A 17,696-nucleotide genomic window follows, 5' to 3' on the forward strand; every position below is an offset into this window, starting at 1 on the left:
TTGTATTCTCAGATGCTACGTCTTCAATATACTAATGTATGAAGATGAAGCATAGACACTTACACGTACTATCTATAAGAAACTGAAAGCCCTGTGAGTATGGACCTATCTACATACTCTGTGATTATTTTGGATGGACAGAGCCCCAAACACAAACGTACTGAACCAACTAAACAAACAATCATTAATCGTACGTATAAGCAACAAAGAAAATTAAAAATATTTCGAACATATTGTTCTGAAGTTATTTTCTTGTGGCATTTTAAAGTAATTAATATTTTATTGGGAATAAGCCATAATTAAAGGTTAAAACAAGTTTATTGACGTTTCAATTTCCACTTCGGAAATCGTTCTCAAAATACAACATTAATGAAACGTCAATAAACTTATTTTAACCTTCAATTGTGGCTTATTCCCATTAAAATAGTAATTATTTCGAATATATACTGCATAATACAAAATACATGTTGTTACAACTTGGTATGCAGTGTAATATTGTAGATAAAAGAAGTCAAGGTCGTTGCAATGGTAGTGAACCAGCACATCACTTTTTAGAGAGGCGGTCGACAAAGTTCAAATAGAGTTCATGACAAAGACAACAATAATGGGAACGAGAATATTGTTCACAAATTTGAAGAAAAAAATATTCTTATGCCTGTTTTCGCTTTTTAAACTTAAAAACTCTCTATTTCAATAACGACAAAATTTGTCACACATGACTAGAAGAACGTTTAGTTTTAAATTTGAATGACGAATCGCTCTCAAACATATTTCAGGTTACTTTAAAAACACCCTGTTATTAACCCATTCGTTAATATCTCTTAAATGTATTCTATAACTGAAAAATTAACAGAAATGTACAATATATGTTTTTTAATATTTAATGTAAAAACTATGAAATTTGACTGACCTATAAACATACGTGATGATTTGGCGCCACATCACTGGGTTTCAAATAAAACGTCAAAGTCCTCGAAACAACGCTGGGAAATTATATTTCATTTAAACGCTGAAAATGGCAGAAAACGGTGGTGATGTTGGTGGTATCCCGAATGTATTTGGGAAAGAAGGAAATATTCCGACAACAGAGGAACTTCTGAAGATGTTGGAAGGAATGTCGGAACTTAGTGAAGAAAATAAACAGGAATTAAGGGAGAGCATTCTAAGGGGAGGACTAGCTAGAGAAGCAGAAAATCTAGCCGATTCTGTAAAAGAAAATGTTGCATCCGGTGGTGTGTTGGGAGAATTCACAGTTTTATTCATTTTTATTTCAATAGTTTTTTTGATTCTAGGTAAGACTTTAAAGTAACATATGTTATCCTATAATTATTGTATAAGAGAATTATTTAAAAAAGTACGTAGCTGAACTTTTCGGTCACTATAATTTTGTAATTTTTATTTTTACATTTCTGTTTCGATTTCGTATTTTTTCTTTTTTTTTATAGTTTATTATATTAATTCGTATTTCCTTTTTCTGTACCTACTTACTACTTATCTTTCTGGTTTATCTATTCCTATTTCTTCTTTTTTACATTGCTGCAATTGCGCTGATCTAGCCAATCAGGCAACTTCCATTATTGGCAAATTATTATGTGTTTATTCTACTCTGTGGACTTTTTGATAGACATGGAATAGACAATCAGTTTCTGTGTACAGGGTGTTTCAAAAAGGTATGCCATAAATTAAATCACGCATTTCGAGGACAAAAATTGATTGAATCCAACTTACCTTGGTACAAAAGTGCACTTAAAAAAGTTACAGCCCTTTGAAGTTACAAAATAAAAATTGTTTTTTGCATTATCTCCTAAACTACTAGAGATTTTGTAATAAAAATGGACACGTTACTTTCTTGTTCTGAAAACATTTTTCATACAAAAGAAACAACAAAATCCAAGCACACAGAAAAATTTTAAGGGGGGTAAGCTCAGTTTTTTGAAAAAAGTGATGAGGCAAAATTTTTTTAAAAATAATGTGTTAAACTAATGATGCCACAAAATTCATGTGATTTCAACGTGCTCAAAAGTTTGGGGGGATTTAGGGCTGCACACCCCCCTTAAAATTTTTCTGTCCGCTTAGATTTTGTTGTTTCTTTTGTATGAAAAATGCTTTCAGAAGAAGAAAGTAACTTGTTTATTTTTATTACAAAATGTTAAGTAGTTTAGGAGATAATGCAAAAAAACAATTTTTATTTTGTAACTTCAAAGGGCTGTAACTTTTTTTGTGTACACTTTTGTACAAGGTAAGTTGGATTCAATCAATTTATTTTTGTCCCCAGAATGAGTGATTTAATTTATGACATACCTGTTTGAAACACCCTGTATATTATGTATTCTGTATGTATTATTTTTATTAAAGACAAATAGTCCAGTCGTCAGAGAGTTGACCCCTAAAAATCATACGAACAAGCTGAATTTTGCAGAGAACATTTTGGAACCCTAAAAAAGATGCAAAAAAGTTTACCACTTTTACCCCTGGGCTTCCCCCAAAAATCCCCGTCGCAGGGGGTTAAAAACACAAAAAAAATCGATTTATAAAGAATCTGTACAGCGTAGAAAAAATGTTTTAAATAAAACATGTTGCTGAGATAATTTTAAACAAAAATGTTTATAAGCATTTTTTGTGTAGAATGAACCGTTCTCTTAGAAACAACGCTTGAAGCCACCGTCGATTTTGCACGTCAGTTACTTTCGCGAAATCAATGTTCATTAAAATTTATATCAGCTCGACGGTAAAAATTCGATATCTTTTGATTAAAATGTCCGATCTACAAAAATCAAAATGCGTTTTAAAGGCAAAGTGTACATCTTTCGTATGAAGTTTTTGTATTTTGCGAGAATAAACTCAGTTTTTATAAAGGTGTTAAATAAATTAACGTGGCGCGATTTTTCTATTTTTTACGATTCTTTTGAGATCAATAAAATTGATCACTTTCATTGACCAGTTGTATAAAATTTTATATTTTTAGAGACCAATCTTTAAAACCTATGACATGAAATTTCAATTTTGAGTTTTGGTAAAAACGCAGAATTTAATGTTTTAGATTACAAACGATCACACGTCACGGGAAATGCATTTAAGAAGACGGTTTTGGCCGTAGTTTATTGCTGGAGCTTTGCTCTTTTAAAAAACGTAATAGTGTAATTGAAAAAAAGTTTTAAATGTTTAAATCCAGCGTTTTTTAAGCATATTTAAAATGCCTCACATTTGTTGCCAAAACTCAAAACTAAAATTTCATGCTATAGGTTTTAAGGGTTAGGTTCTAGTAATCGAAACTTCATAGTAACTAGTCATTGAAAGGCATATATTATAGATTGCATTGATCTCGTGAGAATAATAAAAAATGGCAAAAATCTCGCCACGTTTATTTATTTAACAGTTGTATAAAATTTTATTGTATAAAGTTTATTTGCGGTAAAATACAAGAACTGGATACGAAAGCTGAATTTTATTGTATAAAGTTTATTTGCGGTAAAATACAAGAACTGGATACGAAAGCTGAACTCTTTACCTTTCAAACGCATCTTGATTTTTGTCAATAGGTCACTTGAATCTAAAGATATCGAATTTTTACCGTCGAACAATACGAATTTTTACCGTCGATACAAATTTTATTGAATATTGATTTCGCGCGCTTAACTGACATGCTAAATCGACGGTCGCTTCAAGCGTTGTTTCTAAGAGAACGGTTCATTCTACACAAAAAATGCTTATAAACATTTTTGTTTAAAATTATCTCAGCTACATTTTTTATTTGAAACATTGTTTTCTACGGTGTACAGATTCTTGGTAAATTGTTTTTTTTTAGTTTTTACCCCCCTGCGAGGGGAGTTTTAGGGGGAAGCCCGGGGGTAAAAGTGGTAAACTTTGCTTGCATCCTTTTTGGGGTCCCAAAAGTAATATTCTCTGAAAAATCAGCTTGTTCGTATGATTTTTAGAGGTTCGGTGCCATTTTCGTCTCTGACGACTGGAGTAAAACTAATAATTACATCTACAGAACCATAGGACGAGTGTCGGTAGACCGTTAATGTCGCCCTCTTCCACTTCCGGGCTTCTTCTTCTATTTCACATGTCACTAATGTTTAGGTTTACAAGTTAACACAACATAACATTATGCAGTTATGATGTTCCTTCTATAGTCCGTTTTGCTTGTTACAGCTTGCAATTATACCTACAAGACGCAAGAAAGTTACCTAAAGGCATGCGCATCGTCAGCTGATTATTTCCTGAAACTTCTTGCAATTGCGCGTTAATCGGTTTGGTGCCGTTTTCTCTGCAAGTTTTCATGCAAAATCTAGGAGAATTTGTAGGAAGTTTGATTTTTCCACAATGTCAAATGTCATAATCACTGATCGACACGGATTCACCTGAGATTCCTTTTATATTTTTTTGAAATTTACTAAATAGTGTTAAATAAACAGCAATAAGTAACTAAAAAATAACACAAGTTTATAAGTTATGTTAAAGGTAAAAATTTCAACATTAATTGCATTGTAAGTCGAGCTGCAAGCTGTAAAATCGCACATAAAGACCTTGCAATATACTTGCGTGAAAGTTAGTCATGCAAGAAATTGCAGTAAGTTTTCTTGCGAGCTGTAAAGCGATCTTATTGTGTACAGGCTGTCCCAAATTGGTATGTTTTGCAGGGTATACCGAAAACTAGAGAGGATAGAAAAAAAGTAATTAAGATATCATGACTTCTTTTTTCGTTAAAGTAACGATTGCCCAATCAAATCATCAATAGCTATCCACATTACCGAGATACAAGGTGATTATTGAAAAATGTCGAGAACGACAGGGTTAAATATCTTCTTTGTTAAAAAAAAATTTAAAAAACCTTATAGGCATTTTTTATAGGTTCATTATGGAAGAGTTCAGTGTCGCACGAGAAATTTTTTTAGGGGGTCTCGCTAAGAAAATATAATACTAACTTATATTTTTTTTCTATGGGACACCCTATATATTTTGACATTTTTGGTTTATATTTTTAATTCTTTTTTACGTATGACATGACCAAACGGTCTTCCATGCGTTTACTTTTATAGCCGATCGAGGCGCGCTTCTCTCGAACAGTCCTTGGCAAAGCTTCTTGTGATTGGTCCTGTCCGTGTGTAGGTAGGCGGGGTCCTACTAGACGGTCTTGTAGTCTGATGTAGTTTTGACTTTTTCTTTAATACCGTTTTCCATGTTGTTGGAAGCCATTGAGCATCATCACTTTGGTTTATACTATTAGGATTTTTTCTATTTCTATTGATTCTATGATTTCGCTTTTTCTTTTAACTTCAATGTTAGCTAACATCGTAGTTTGGTTCAGGTTTATTGTATGTCCTATGTTTGAAACATGTTGTGCAAGGGACGTTTTTTCTCTCCTTTCGATGGCATTTCGATGTTCTTCTCGCCTAACATTGATTCTTCGGTTGGTCTGTCCGATGTACGATTTGTCACAGTCCCCACATGGAATCTCGTATACTCCTTGATTTTCTTGCGATATATTTGTTTTGGCAGATGGTAAAATGGTTGAGATTTTTCTGTCGGTATTAAATATTGTTTCTATATATATAGAAGAGGAAAAACCGATTGCAAAAGCCATTCTACCATATGTAAAGGGTACAACAGAGAAAATAGGGAGGGTGCTAAGAAAACACAAAATAGAAACGATATTTAATACCGACAGAAAAATCTCAACCATTTTACCATTCGCCAAAACAAAAATATCGTTAGAAAATCAAGAGTATACGAGATTTTCAAACCTACAAACCTACAAAATTTTAATTTTCGAAGAAGATCACCTTGTTGTAAATCTTATACTCTCTGATAGTGGTATAGATGTAGAATTTGTTACCGAAATGCTCTATGAACAACGTTTTTCGACATTCCTACCATTTTAACCACTGTTCGTGTACTTATATTTGGATTATTCTTCACAGCATCTAACATGTCGTCTTCTACATTTAATCGACAGATACTTCTTGTTCTTCCACTATTTTTTTTTTTTTTTTTTTTTTCGATACAACAGAACCAGTTTCTAATAATCTTTGAGAAATATTTACATAAATTTGAATATTAGGAGTTTGCCTTTCAAAATACCGATGCATATAAATTTGGACAGCTAAATTGCTGTTAAGTTCGTGGCATATTATCATGCACGTTGCGTTTCCAGCACATAGCGTTTAGTTTCCTAAAAATATAATTTAAATGGTTTTAAATATGAACAACTCACACTGTCCGGAACGTATGGTATCAGACACCTAACGTTTCCGTTCAGTATATTCGAAAACAATATTTTGCTGATGCCGACGGCTACGTAACGAGTCGTAACCGGTTGGTATGGATAATGTGAATTAGATGTACGTCGTTTTCCCCTCGTTGTTTATTTAGGTATTTGTTTGATTTTGATACAGAGTATTAAAAAAAATTATTTTCGAAGCTATTTTGTCATTTATGCATGTGTTTTTATTGCTTTGTGAAAATTAATCACGGAGGTGATAAACAATTAGGACTTTTGTACGGAAGTGATACCTCTTCTTTTTAAAAATACTTTTTGGTTTGATATGTATGGTTCGTTAAATGGTATTTTGTTTTTTTAACTGAAGGTGTAATTAAATTTAAAACATATTTAAACTGAATCCTATTCATTCTAAAATATCCATAATATTTTTCATCGTCATCAATTAATTCTTTGTATAAAGTCCACTATTCACCTTCCTTCTTCCTTTCTCTTAGCATTGGATGTACTTCAAACCTTCTTTTTACTACAGTTTTTCTTTCTTCATAAGTAGAAGAGCAATTGCACATATTTTTTGTCTAGAAAAGCGAGATCATATCTTCACCGAACCAAACTGAAACGTTCTATGTATGAAAATGTGAACGCGCAGGCCGATTGCTGGAGTGGAAACGCTACGTGCCGGAAACTATACGTGCACGATAATATGCCGCGACCTTTACACAGCGCTTCTTCATAAATAATCAACATATCATAGTACTCACAAATCGAAAACATTTTCGCGGTGGCACTAAACACGATTATTCGAAAATATCTGTTTACTAAAGTTGTGACTGTCTACGTTTAGATTTTCGTACTGCACGTAATTGACATATTTCTTTTTGCATACCAAAATCTATTTTCAAGCTTATCATTTTTGGTTAAACGGCTGAATTTAGAAAAAAATGTTATAAGACTTTTTGTTGCAGTTTCGCAACTATGTATAAACATTTATTAAATATTAAGACTTCTGTGTAGTTTTGATTCTCCCCGTATATCAAGATTCTATGTTCAAGGGTGCATCTGGGTTAAAAACTACATGCTACGAGACGGGCAATCTGCAAAATGAAACAGATGTGTATTTGAGATAAGCGATGCATCTACACAATTAGAGTCGAGTTTTATCTCTCAAACCACACACATGTGTGTACATAAGAGTACCTTAACACACTTGCCAGCGGTCCTTTGACCGAGGAAGTCGGTTTGATGCAGAAAAGTTGAAATTAGAAATTTTGTGGTTCCTGTTATTCGTCGGTGAAGACATATTTTTTTATTTTTTTGTATATTATTTCTATCTATAACGTGGTATATATACAATCGACAGCTATGGTTTGTTTATGGTTCTCTTTTTGTGTGTAAGTTTGTACTACATATATTCTTCTTCTTTTAACTAATATATTCTTCCTTATTTATAGTTGTATATTGGGTTTTGTTTTATTTATGGTTTATTTCACCTCTCTTTAAAATAGAGTTTTATACAGTCCACTGGTTTTCATTTCTTTTCTTTATTTGAATATACATACCCAAATCCGAAAGGGGGAAACCAGCGAGTTCTAGATTGAACATAATATCTTCTCTCCCCCTTCAGGATGACCAAAATTGTTATATTGAGGTCATCGTATGTGCAGAACGCAACATAATGGTCCTTCGAGCCGGATCTTCTTCTTCTTTTTCTGTTTTTTTGTTTGTTTAGGGTTCTCTGATAGTAGATACCTTTTTTCCATGTTCTTTTTCATATCTAGTTGCGGTTTCCTTGTGGTAGGGGCCTTGTCGGTTATGATAACCAGTTAATATGTCGTTGTTTACGGTTTCCTTATGGTAGGGACCTTATCAATTATGATAACAATTTTATTTGTCTTGCTCACGGGTTCCTTATGGTAGGAGCCTAGTCGGTTGTGATAGCTATTTGTTGGGGTATTTCTTTTATCTGAAAAGATACCCAGTCGTCTGCCGAAAGACGATACCTAGTCTGCTGAAAGACTATTTCTTTGTCAAGGTTCTCTTATGCTAGAGACCTTATTGCGGTTATCACAACCATAGTATAGTCGGGTATTTCTTTTATCTGAAAAGTTGCCCAGTCTGCCGAAAGACATTTTACTTTTTACGTTGTACAAGGTTTATTTACTGTATACCTTTTTGCGGTTATCATAACTATATAGTCAGGTATTTGTTTTATGTAAAAAGATACCTACTGGTCTGCCGAAAGACGATACCTGGTCTGCCGAAAGACTATTTCTTCTTTACATTCTTTGTTCTAGGTGCTCTTCTGACAGAGACCTTCTTTTTGCGGTTGTTATAACCATTTATTTTATACTTTTTTTCTACGAAAAGATACCTAGTCTGCCGAAAGACTATTTCTTTTTACATTGCTTTCTCGAGGTTCTCTTCTGACAGAGGCCTTTTTGTGGTTGTTATACCCATTTTTACATTACGGTATATCTTTCATACTAAAAGATATCCAGTCGTTTGCAGAAAGACGATTTTCTTATTTACATTAATTTTTAAGGTGCTCTTTTTACAGAGACCTTTTTACGGTTTTTATAACCATTTTACAGTGAGACTTCTCTTATACTGAAAGATAACTAGTCTGCCGAAAGACTATTTCTTTTTCATATCCTTTATTCAAGGTGCTCTTATGACAGAGACCTTTTCCGGTGTTTTTATACCCATTTTTGGCTGATTTTTTCGTACTTATTACAGTGAAGTATTTCTTTTGTCTAAGCATATACTCAGTCTGCCGAAAGACATTCTTACTTTTACTTTTTCAGGGTTTTCTTAAGCTAGAGACCTTTTTGCGGTTTATATAACCAATTACATTGGGGTATTTATTTTGTGAAAAAAGATACCCAGTCCGTAGAGACATTTCTTCTTTTGTGTTCGTTAGTGTTTGTGAGGTTGGAAAAAGTATTTTCGGTTATTGCAACCATTTTTTTTTTGTTTAATTTTTCCTGATTGTAGGGACATTAGTAACAGATTGAAATCGTTTTATGTTGGGATATATCTTTTCCTTGATAAGATACCTGGTCTGTGGAGACTGTTCTTATTTATTTTGTTTGTAGTTGTCTTATTATAGAGACCTGCTTTCGACTAATACAAGTATCTCTTTGGTTTGTTTCTGTAACAAATCCAGGGATTTACAATTACTTTTACTCGTTCACAATCTTTTTCCTGTTTGTCTTGTCAGTTTTAAATATTAGCTGCTCCATTTTTGTCTAAACAATGGATACCCTCAAATTCAAGAGACGGTCTGCCAAGAATGCAATTATTCGTCACTGTAATTGGATTGCAGAAAATGTTTCATTGGTCGATATTGATTATCTTTTGAAAGTTCGTCGTGAGTATTTACAGGTTGAGTATGATAAATATGAATGCGCACAGGATGCAATCGAGAACTTATTGGTAGATTCCGCTGAAGATAGCGAGGATCGAAACATTGTAGACGATTTGTTTTGTAAGGCAATGGGACTTATAATATGGGAGCCCGTCCTCTCATCCTTTACGTATTATAAAGTAGGTAGTGCATCCCATTGTTCTTCTAGGTTACATGTGGGGGAAAGACCTCCCACACTTAATTCAGATTTATGCCATCTACTCAATGTAGTTAAATCTTCTCAAAATTATATGTTAAAAGACTCATCTTTTTCACAACCTCAACCTTCTTTCGAGACATCCACGTCTCAAATACCTCGTGTGATGGCGCCTAGTTCGTCAGATCAGCTATCCTCGACTTTAGCTCATGTAGATACTGTCCCTAAGGCGTTACCTATGGGCCTTAGCAGTATTGCATATTCCCTTCCACCTGTTGCAGTGGTAAATGATAGAGAGTCCTACAAGACTCGTGACGCTCAAACAAACGCGAGTTCTTCTACGGGGCTCTCCTTTGATAATATACATCTCTCTGGACCTCAGGTCCATTCTAATATTCAATCCTTGCCCAAGGATTTTTCTTTGCACGACTTCCATGATGGGGTGTCTGATGACGCTGCCAATACAGCTTCGCGGGGAGCTAACCCCGATACACTTGATCGATCGAAATCTTGGCATTGTGAGCCAAAATTCTTGTCGTCTCGTGACAGAGACAATTTTAAAGAAGCTATTACCTTAGATATTGCGACCATAATTGGGTCAAAAGTTCCTAGAGTGGCATTACACCCATCTCTAGATTTAGCATTCGGGGTACATATGTTTAAAATGTACTCCTATCTTTCTCGTTTACGCCGAGTAAAGGCATTTGTATTTTGTTTCATCAGAAACGTTCGTAAAAAGCAAGCGGAATTGCTTATTGTTCAAGACTTCAAAAGTCTTTCGTTTCCTCGTATATTGGAATCGTTACCATCCAGTATTGCCAATCCGGATAATCAGTTGGATATTCCGAATTTATTTCCAGAGGAAATTATTTACCGTGCGAAAGTTAGCGGTCTGTTGAGGAATGCTACCATACCTTATGCTCAAAAGCATAATTTTCTTCTTTCTTCGAATAATCTAGTTGTTTTAAATATGTTCGAAACACATGTATGGTTGGGACATGTAAGGCTCCAAGATAGGTCTAATTGTAGACATCATTTCGGACTTAGTTGTTGCACATTTTATAATGTTGAGAGTCCCATCCATCATTGTGTTACCTGTTCGAGATTTCTTTTTATTGCCATAGATTATGGAATATATTTTTGCTTAAAGCTTACATAGCTTTATCTGATTATATATTTGCGCCACGTTATATTAAACTAACGGTTTTAACGTTTTAATAGTTAAGACATTTCTTTTAACATTGTACGAATTCTTTAAGGTACAAAGAATTCTTAGGAGTCACACCATTTTTGTTTTTGTTCGTTTGAAAATGGCCTTTTTATGTAAAAAATCCTTGTTTATTGAATAGTATAATGTTCGTATTTTATCTATTCTCTTTATCTCTTTATTTATCGTAATTCTGATTTATTTTAATTGACTAAGTCTACTACTAGCTTATTCACCGCTTTTTACCGAGAGGGAGCTGAGTCTCAACCTGAGATATAATTTGCTTATTGTTGTTTAAATTATCATAATTTTCTTTTATGAATAAAGCTTATGGAAGAATATAGTTTCTTCATTTTACATTTTTGTCATGTCTGTCCAGGTAGATTGCTAATATCTAGGGACAGTGTTATAATTCATACGTTATTTTCTTTTGCCTTTGCTGCTTATTCGTTTCGAATATTGTAATGGCCATTCGGGCTATAACTATTCTGTTTGTTTGTCCTTAACTTAGTTGTTGTTGCGGAGAACCATTTCCTTAGGTTTGTTAACCAGGATATTTGTCTTCTCCCATTTCCTTGCTTTTCGAGAACTATAAGAAGGTTATTTGTAGGATTTGTATTGAGTGACGTCTCTCATCATGTGTCCGAGACATCCTGATTGTTGCCTTCTAACGATATACATCACTTTTCTTTCTTTCCTCTTTCTTTTTCATACGGTCCCGTTGGTTAACTGGTCCATCCATGATATCCTGAGGATTCGCTTGTATAGCTACATCTCGATGGCTTCAAGTTCGTGTATTGTATCCTAGGATAATAGAGGAATGCACTTCCTATAAGAGAGAAAATCTGTTTTATGTATAGTACTGAGAATTGTATAATTGTAGTGATGTATATTTAGTATGTAATTATGTATTTCTATTCTATTATCGTTTGTTGTATAAGTTTATTGTTTTATGTATATGTTATTGTTCTTTGTAGTCTTTTGTAAATGTATAACTTTTCGTATTCTTGTAAGTGTGGCGTTCGTTTCGTAACCGAAGAAGTGTTTACGGTTTCGTAATTTGTACAGTGCGTCGGGAGTACAACGTACAGTTATGTGTTATTGGCACGTATGCCAACGCGGGGAGAATGTTGCAGTTTCGCAACTATGTATAAACATTTATTAAATATTAAGACTTCTGTGTAGTTTTGATTCTCCCCGTATATCAAGATTCTATGTTCAAGGGTGCATCTGGGTTAAAAACTACATGCTACGAGACGGGCAATCTGCAAAATGAAACAGATGTGTATTTGAGATAAGCGATGCATCTACACAATTAGAGTCGAGTTTTATCTCTCAAACCACACACATGTGTGTGCGTTTGGGTTAAGAGTACCTTAACACACTTGCCAGCGGTCCTTTGACCGAGGAAGTCGGTTTGATGCAGAAAAGTTGAAATTAGAAATTTTGTGGTTCCTGTTATTCGTCGGTGAAGACATATTTTTTTGCGGTGGCCGGAGTGCCATCTTCTCATTGGGTAAGGAACAATACCATAATTTTGTTGCTGCATATATCAAGTACGTTTACTTGGTATATAGATGTCATATTTGCTTCGAACTTTTTATCAGTTGTGCCGCGATCGCGATTGAACTTGATTGAGAACATTTCATTACCTTTATGTAGATTTGTATATTTTTCATATTATAATAATTTCACTATTCTTTTGTATATATATCACAGTGTTGTGTATTTTATTACCTAATATTAACTCATAATGTGTATTATGAGTATACTTTGCATTGAGTTTAATAATTTGTTTTTATATGACATATATATTCATATTTTTTTATTTTTTTGTATATTATTTCTATCTATAACGTGGTATATATACAATCGACAGCTATGGTTTGTTTATGGTTCTCTTTTTGTGTGTAAGTTTGTACTACATATATTCTTCTTCTTTTAACTAATATATTCTTCCTTATTTATAGTTGTATATTGGGTTTTGTTTTATTTATGGTTTATTTCACCTCTCTTTAAAATAGAGTTTTATACAGTCCACTGGTTTTCATTTCTTTTCTTTATTTGAATATACATACCCAAATCCGAAAGGGGGAAACCAGCGAGTTCTAGATTGAACATAATATCTTCTCTCCCCCTTCAGGATGACCAAAATTGTTATATTGAGGTCATCGTATGTGCAGAACGCAACATAATGGTCTCTAGCATAAGAAAACCTCGACAAAGAAATAGTCTTTCAGCAGACTAGGTATCGTCTTTCGGCAGACGACTGGGTTTTTTTTCAGATAAAAGAAATACCCCAACTATACTATGGTTGTAATAACCGCAATAAGGTCTCTAGCATAAGAGAACCTCGACAACGAAATAGTCTTTCGGCAGACTAGATATCGTCTTTCGGCAGACGACTGGGTATCTTTTCCAGCTAAAAGAAATACCCGACTATACTATGGTTGTGATAACCACAATAAGGTCTCTAGCATAAGAGAACCTCGACAAAGAAATAGTCTTTCAGCAGACTAGGTATCGTCTTTCGGCAGACGACTGGGTAACTTTTTAGATAAAAGAAATACCCCAACAAATAGTTATCACAACCAACTAGGCTCCTACCATAAGGAAACCGCAACTACACATGAAAAAGAACATGGAAAAAAGGTATCTACCACCAGAGAACCCCAAATACACACAAAAAAAACAGAAAAATATGAATATATATGTCATATAAAAACAAATTATTAAACTCAATGCAAAGTATACTCATAATACACATTATGAGTTAATATTAGGTAATAAAATACACAACACTGTGATATATATACAAAAGAATAGTGAAATTATTATAATATGAAAAATATACAAATCTACATAAAGGTAATGAAATGTTCTCAATCAAGTTCAATCGCGATCGCGGCACAACTGATAAAAAGTTCGAAGCAAATATGACATCTATATACCAAGTAAACGTACTTGATATATGCAGCAACAAAATTATGGTATTGTTCCTTACCCAATGAGAAGATGGCACTCCGGCCACCGCAAAAAAATATGTCTTCACCGACGAATAACAGGAACCACAAAATTTCTAATTTCAACTTTTCTGCATCAAACCGACTTCCTCGGTCAAAGGACCGCTGGCAAGTGTGTTAAGGTACTCTTAACCCAAACGCACACACATGTGTGTGGTTTGAGAGATAAAACTCGACTCTAATTGTGTAGATGCATCGCTTATCTCAAATACACATCTGTTTCATTTTGCAGATTGCCCGTCTCGTAGCATGTAGTTTTTAACCCAGATGCACCCTTGAACATAGAATCTTGATATACGGGGAGAATCAAAACTACACAGAAGTCTTAATATTTAATAAATGTTTATACATAGTTGCGAAACTGCAACATTCTCCCCGCGTTGGCATACGTGCCAATAACACATAACTGTACGTTGTACTCCCGACGCACTGTACAAATTACGAAACCGTAAACACTTCTTCGGTTACGAAACGAACGCCACACTTACAAGAATACGAAAAGTTATACATTTACAAAAGACTACAAAGAACAATAACATATACATAAAACAATAAACTTATACAACAAACGATAATAGAATAGAAATACATAATTACATACTAAATATACATCACTACAATTATACAATTCTCAGTACTATACATAAAACAGATTTTCTCTCTTATAGGAAGTGCATTCCTCTATTATCCTAGGATACAATACACGAACTTGAAGCCATCGAGATGTAGCTATACAAGCGAATCCTCAGGATATCATGGATGGACCAGTTAACCAACGGGACCGTATGAAAAAGAAAGAGGAAAGAAAGAAAAGTGATGTATATCGTTAGAAGGCAACAATCAGGATGTCTCGGACACATGATGAGAGACGTCACTCAATACAAATCCTACAAATAACCTTCTTATAGTTCTCGAAAAGCAAGGAAATGGGAGAAGACAAATATCCTGGTTAACAAACCTAAGGAAATGGTTCTCCGCAACAACAACTAAGTTAAGGACAAACAAACAGAATAGTTATAGCCCGAATGGCCATTACAATATTCGAAACGAATAAGCAGCAAAGGCAAAAGAAAATAACGTATGAATTATAACACTGTCCCTAGATATTAGCAATCTACCTGGACAGACATGACAAAAATGTAAAATGAAGAAACTATATTCTTCCATAAGCTTTATTCATAAAAGAAAATTATGATAATTTAAACAACAATAAGCAAATTATATCTCAGGTTGAGACTCAGCTCCCTCTCGGTAAAAAGCGGTGAATAAGCTAGTAGTAGACTTAGTCAATTAAAATAAATCAGAATTACGATAAATAAAGAGATAAAGAGAATAGATAAAATACGAACATTATACTATTCAATAAACAAGGCTTTTTTACATAAAAAGGCCATTTTCAAACGAACAAAAACAAAAATGGTGTGACTCCTAAGAATTCTTTGTACCTTAAAGAATTCGTACAATGTTAAAAGAAATGTCTTAACTATTAAAACGTTAAAACCGTTAGTTTAATATAACGTGGCGCAAATATATAATCAGATAAAGCTATGTAAGCTTTAAGCAAAAATATATTCCTCTTCTTTTAAGTTTATATCCTTCTTTATTTATAATTGTATATTGGGTTATGTATATTTATGTTTAATTTCACCTCTTTTTAAAATAGAGTTTTATACAGTCCACTGGTTTTTCATTTCTTTTCTTTTATTTTAATATACATACCCAATCCGAAAGGGGGAAACCAGCGAGTTCTAGATTGAACAGAATATCTTCTCTCCCCCTTCAGGATGACCAAAATTGTTATATTGTGTGTGTGCGTTTGGGTTAAGAGTACCTTAACACACTTGCCAGCGGTCCTTTGACCGAGGAAGTCGGTTTGATGCAGAAAAGTTGAAATTAGAAATTTTGTGGTTCCTGTTATTCGTCGGTGAAGACATATTTTTTTGCGGTGGCCGGAGTGCCATCTTCTCATTGGGTAAGGAACAATACCATAATTTTGTTGCTGCATATATCAAGTACGTTTACTTGGTATATAGATGTCATATTTGCTTCGAACTTTTTATCAGTTGTGCCGCGATCGCGATTGAACTTGATTGAGAACATTTCATTACCTTTATGTAGATTTGTATATTTTTCATATTATAATAATTTCACTATTCTTTTGTATATATATCACAGTGTTGTGTATTTTATTACCTAATATTAACTCATAATGTGTATTATGAGTATACTTTGCATTGAGTTTAATAATTTGTTTTTATATGACATATATATTCATATTTTTTTATTTTTTTGTATATTATTTCTATCTATAACGTGGTATATATACAATCGACAGCTATGGTTTGTTTATGGTTCTCTTTTTGTGTGTAAGTTTGTACTACATATATTCTTCTTCTTTTAACTAATATATTCTTCCTTATTTATAGTTGTATATTGGGTTTTGTTTTATTTATGGTTTATTTCACCTCTCTTTAAAATAGAGTTTTATACAGTCCACTGGTTTTCATTTCTTTTCTTTATTTGAATATACATACCCAAATCCGAAAGGGGGAAACCAGCGAGTTCTAGATTGAACATAATATCTTCTCTCCCCCTTCAGGATGACCAAAATTGTTATATTGAGGTCATCGTATGTGCAGAACGCAACATAATGCTTTTTATACATAATAAGGCAATTTTGAAACGAACGAAAAACAAAAATGGTGTGACTCCTAAGAATTCTTTGTACCTTAAAGAATTCGTACAATGTTAAAAGAAATGTCTTAACTATTAAAACGTTAAAACCGTTAGTTTAATATAACGTGGCGCAAATATATAATCAGATAAAGCTATGTAAGCTTTAAGCAAAAATATATTCCTCTTCTTTTAAGTTTATATCCTTCTTTATTTATAATTGTATATTGGGTTATGTATATTTATGTTTAATTTCACCTCTTTTTAAAATAGAGTTTTATACAGTCCACTGGTTTTTCATTTCTTTTCTTTTATTTTAATATACATACCCAATCCGAAAGGGGGAAACCAGCGAGTTCTAGATTGAACAGAATATCTTCTCTCCCCCTTCAGGATGACCAAAATTGTTATATTGAGGTCATCGTATGTGCAGAACGCAACACTTTTTTTGCTGTAAATTGTGCATTCTATCTATACCTTTAAGGAACGCACTATTTTCGGGGACACCCTGTATATATAATTTGCTTCTTTAAATTTGAAATAAAATTAATATTTGGCCTTTTTGTTTCAGTATTTTTTGGCTATAAACTATATTCATCGCTGATGGAAAAAGAAAGGAGAAAAGAGGAAAAGAAACGACAAAGGCAACAAAAGAAAAAGAAATAAGAAAATATATTGTGTATTGTAATATATACAAATTTGACTATAACAATCATTCCATTATGTACCTGTTTTCTGACTCTTTACTACGTAACTTTGTGGCAGCTGAACATATTATAAAGTGACTTTTCTTGTATTATATTAAATACGATGTGACGTATTAGAAAGTCTAAAAACAGAGCCTAGGAGTATAAGAGTTAACTGTACATTTTATGTCATTTTAAGAAAATTGTGTTCAGAGTTTCTTATATGTGAAAGTATCTATGAAGTCTATTTTAATGTTGTATTGTTGTAATATTTTATGCTATATTATTTAAAGAAATATAAATATATTTATGTCAGTTATC

General features: G+C 33.3%; 1 protein-coding gene across 1 annotated transcript; it reads left to right on the forward strand.

Annotated features, from left to right (window-relative positions):
* Positions 1–957: 957 nt before the first annotated feature.
* LOC140445664 (uncharacterized) lies at positions 958–17,696 on the forward strand. Its single transcript, XM_072537902.1, has 2 exons — positions 958–1,292; positions 17,261–17,696. The coding sequence occupies exons 1-2, from the start codon at positions 1,016–1,018 to the stop codon at positions 17,353–17,355; spliced, it is 372 nt and encodes a 123-aa protein (XP_072394003.1). The 5' UTR covers positions 958–1,015; the 3' UTR covers positions 17,356–17,696.

Source organism: Diabrotica undecimpunctata, chromosome 7, assembly GCF_040954645.1.
Source record: "Diabrotica undecimpunctata isolate CICGRU chromosome 7, icDiaUnde3, whole genome shotgun sequence".
Lineage (NCBI taxonomy): Eukaryota > Metazoa > Arthropoda > Insecta > Coleoptera > Chrysomelidae > Diabrotica > Diabrotica undecimpunctata.

Excerpts from the sequence above, each read along its gene's own strand:
- LOC140445664 (XM_072537902.1), top strand. The coding sequence starts at position 1,016 with ATGGCAGAAAACGGTGGTGATGTTGGTGGTATCCCGAATGTATTTGGG. Across the intron at positions 1,293-17,260 it reads AATAGTTTTTTTGATTCTAG|TATTTTTTGGCTATAAACTA; the intron begins GTAAGACTTTAA and ends TTTTTGTTTCAG.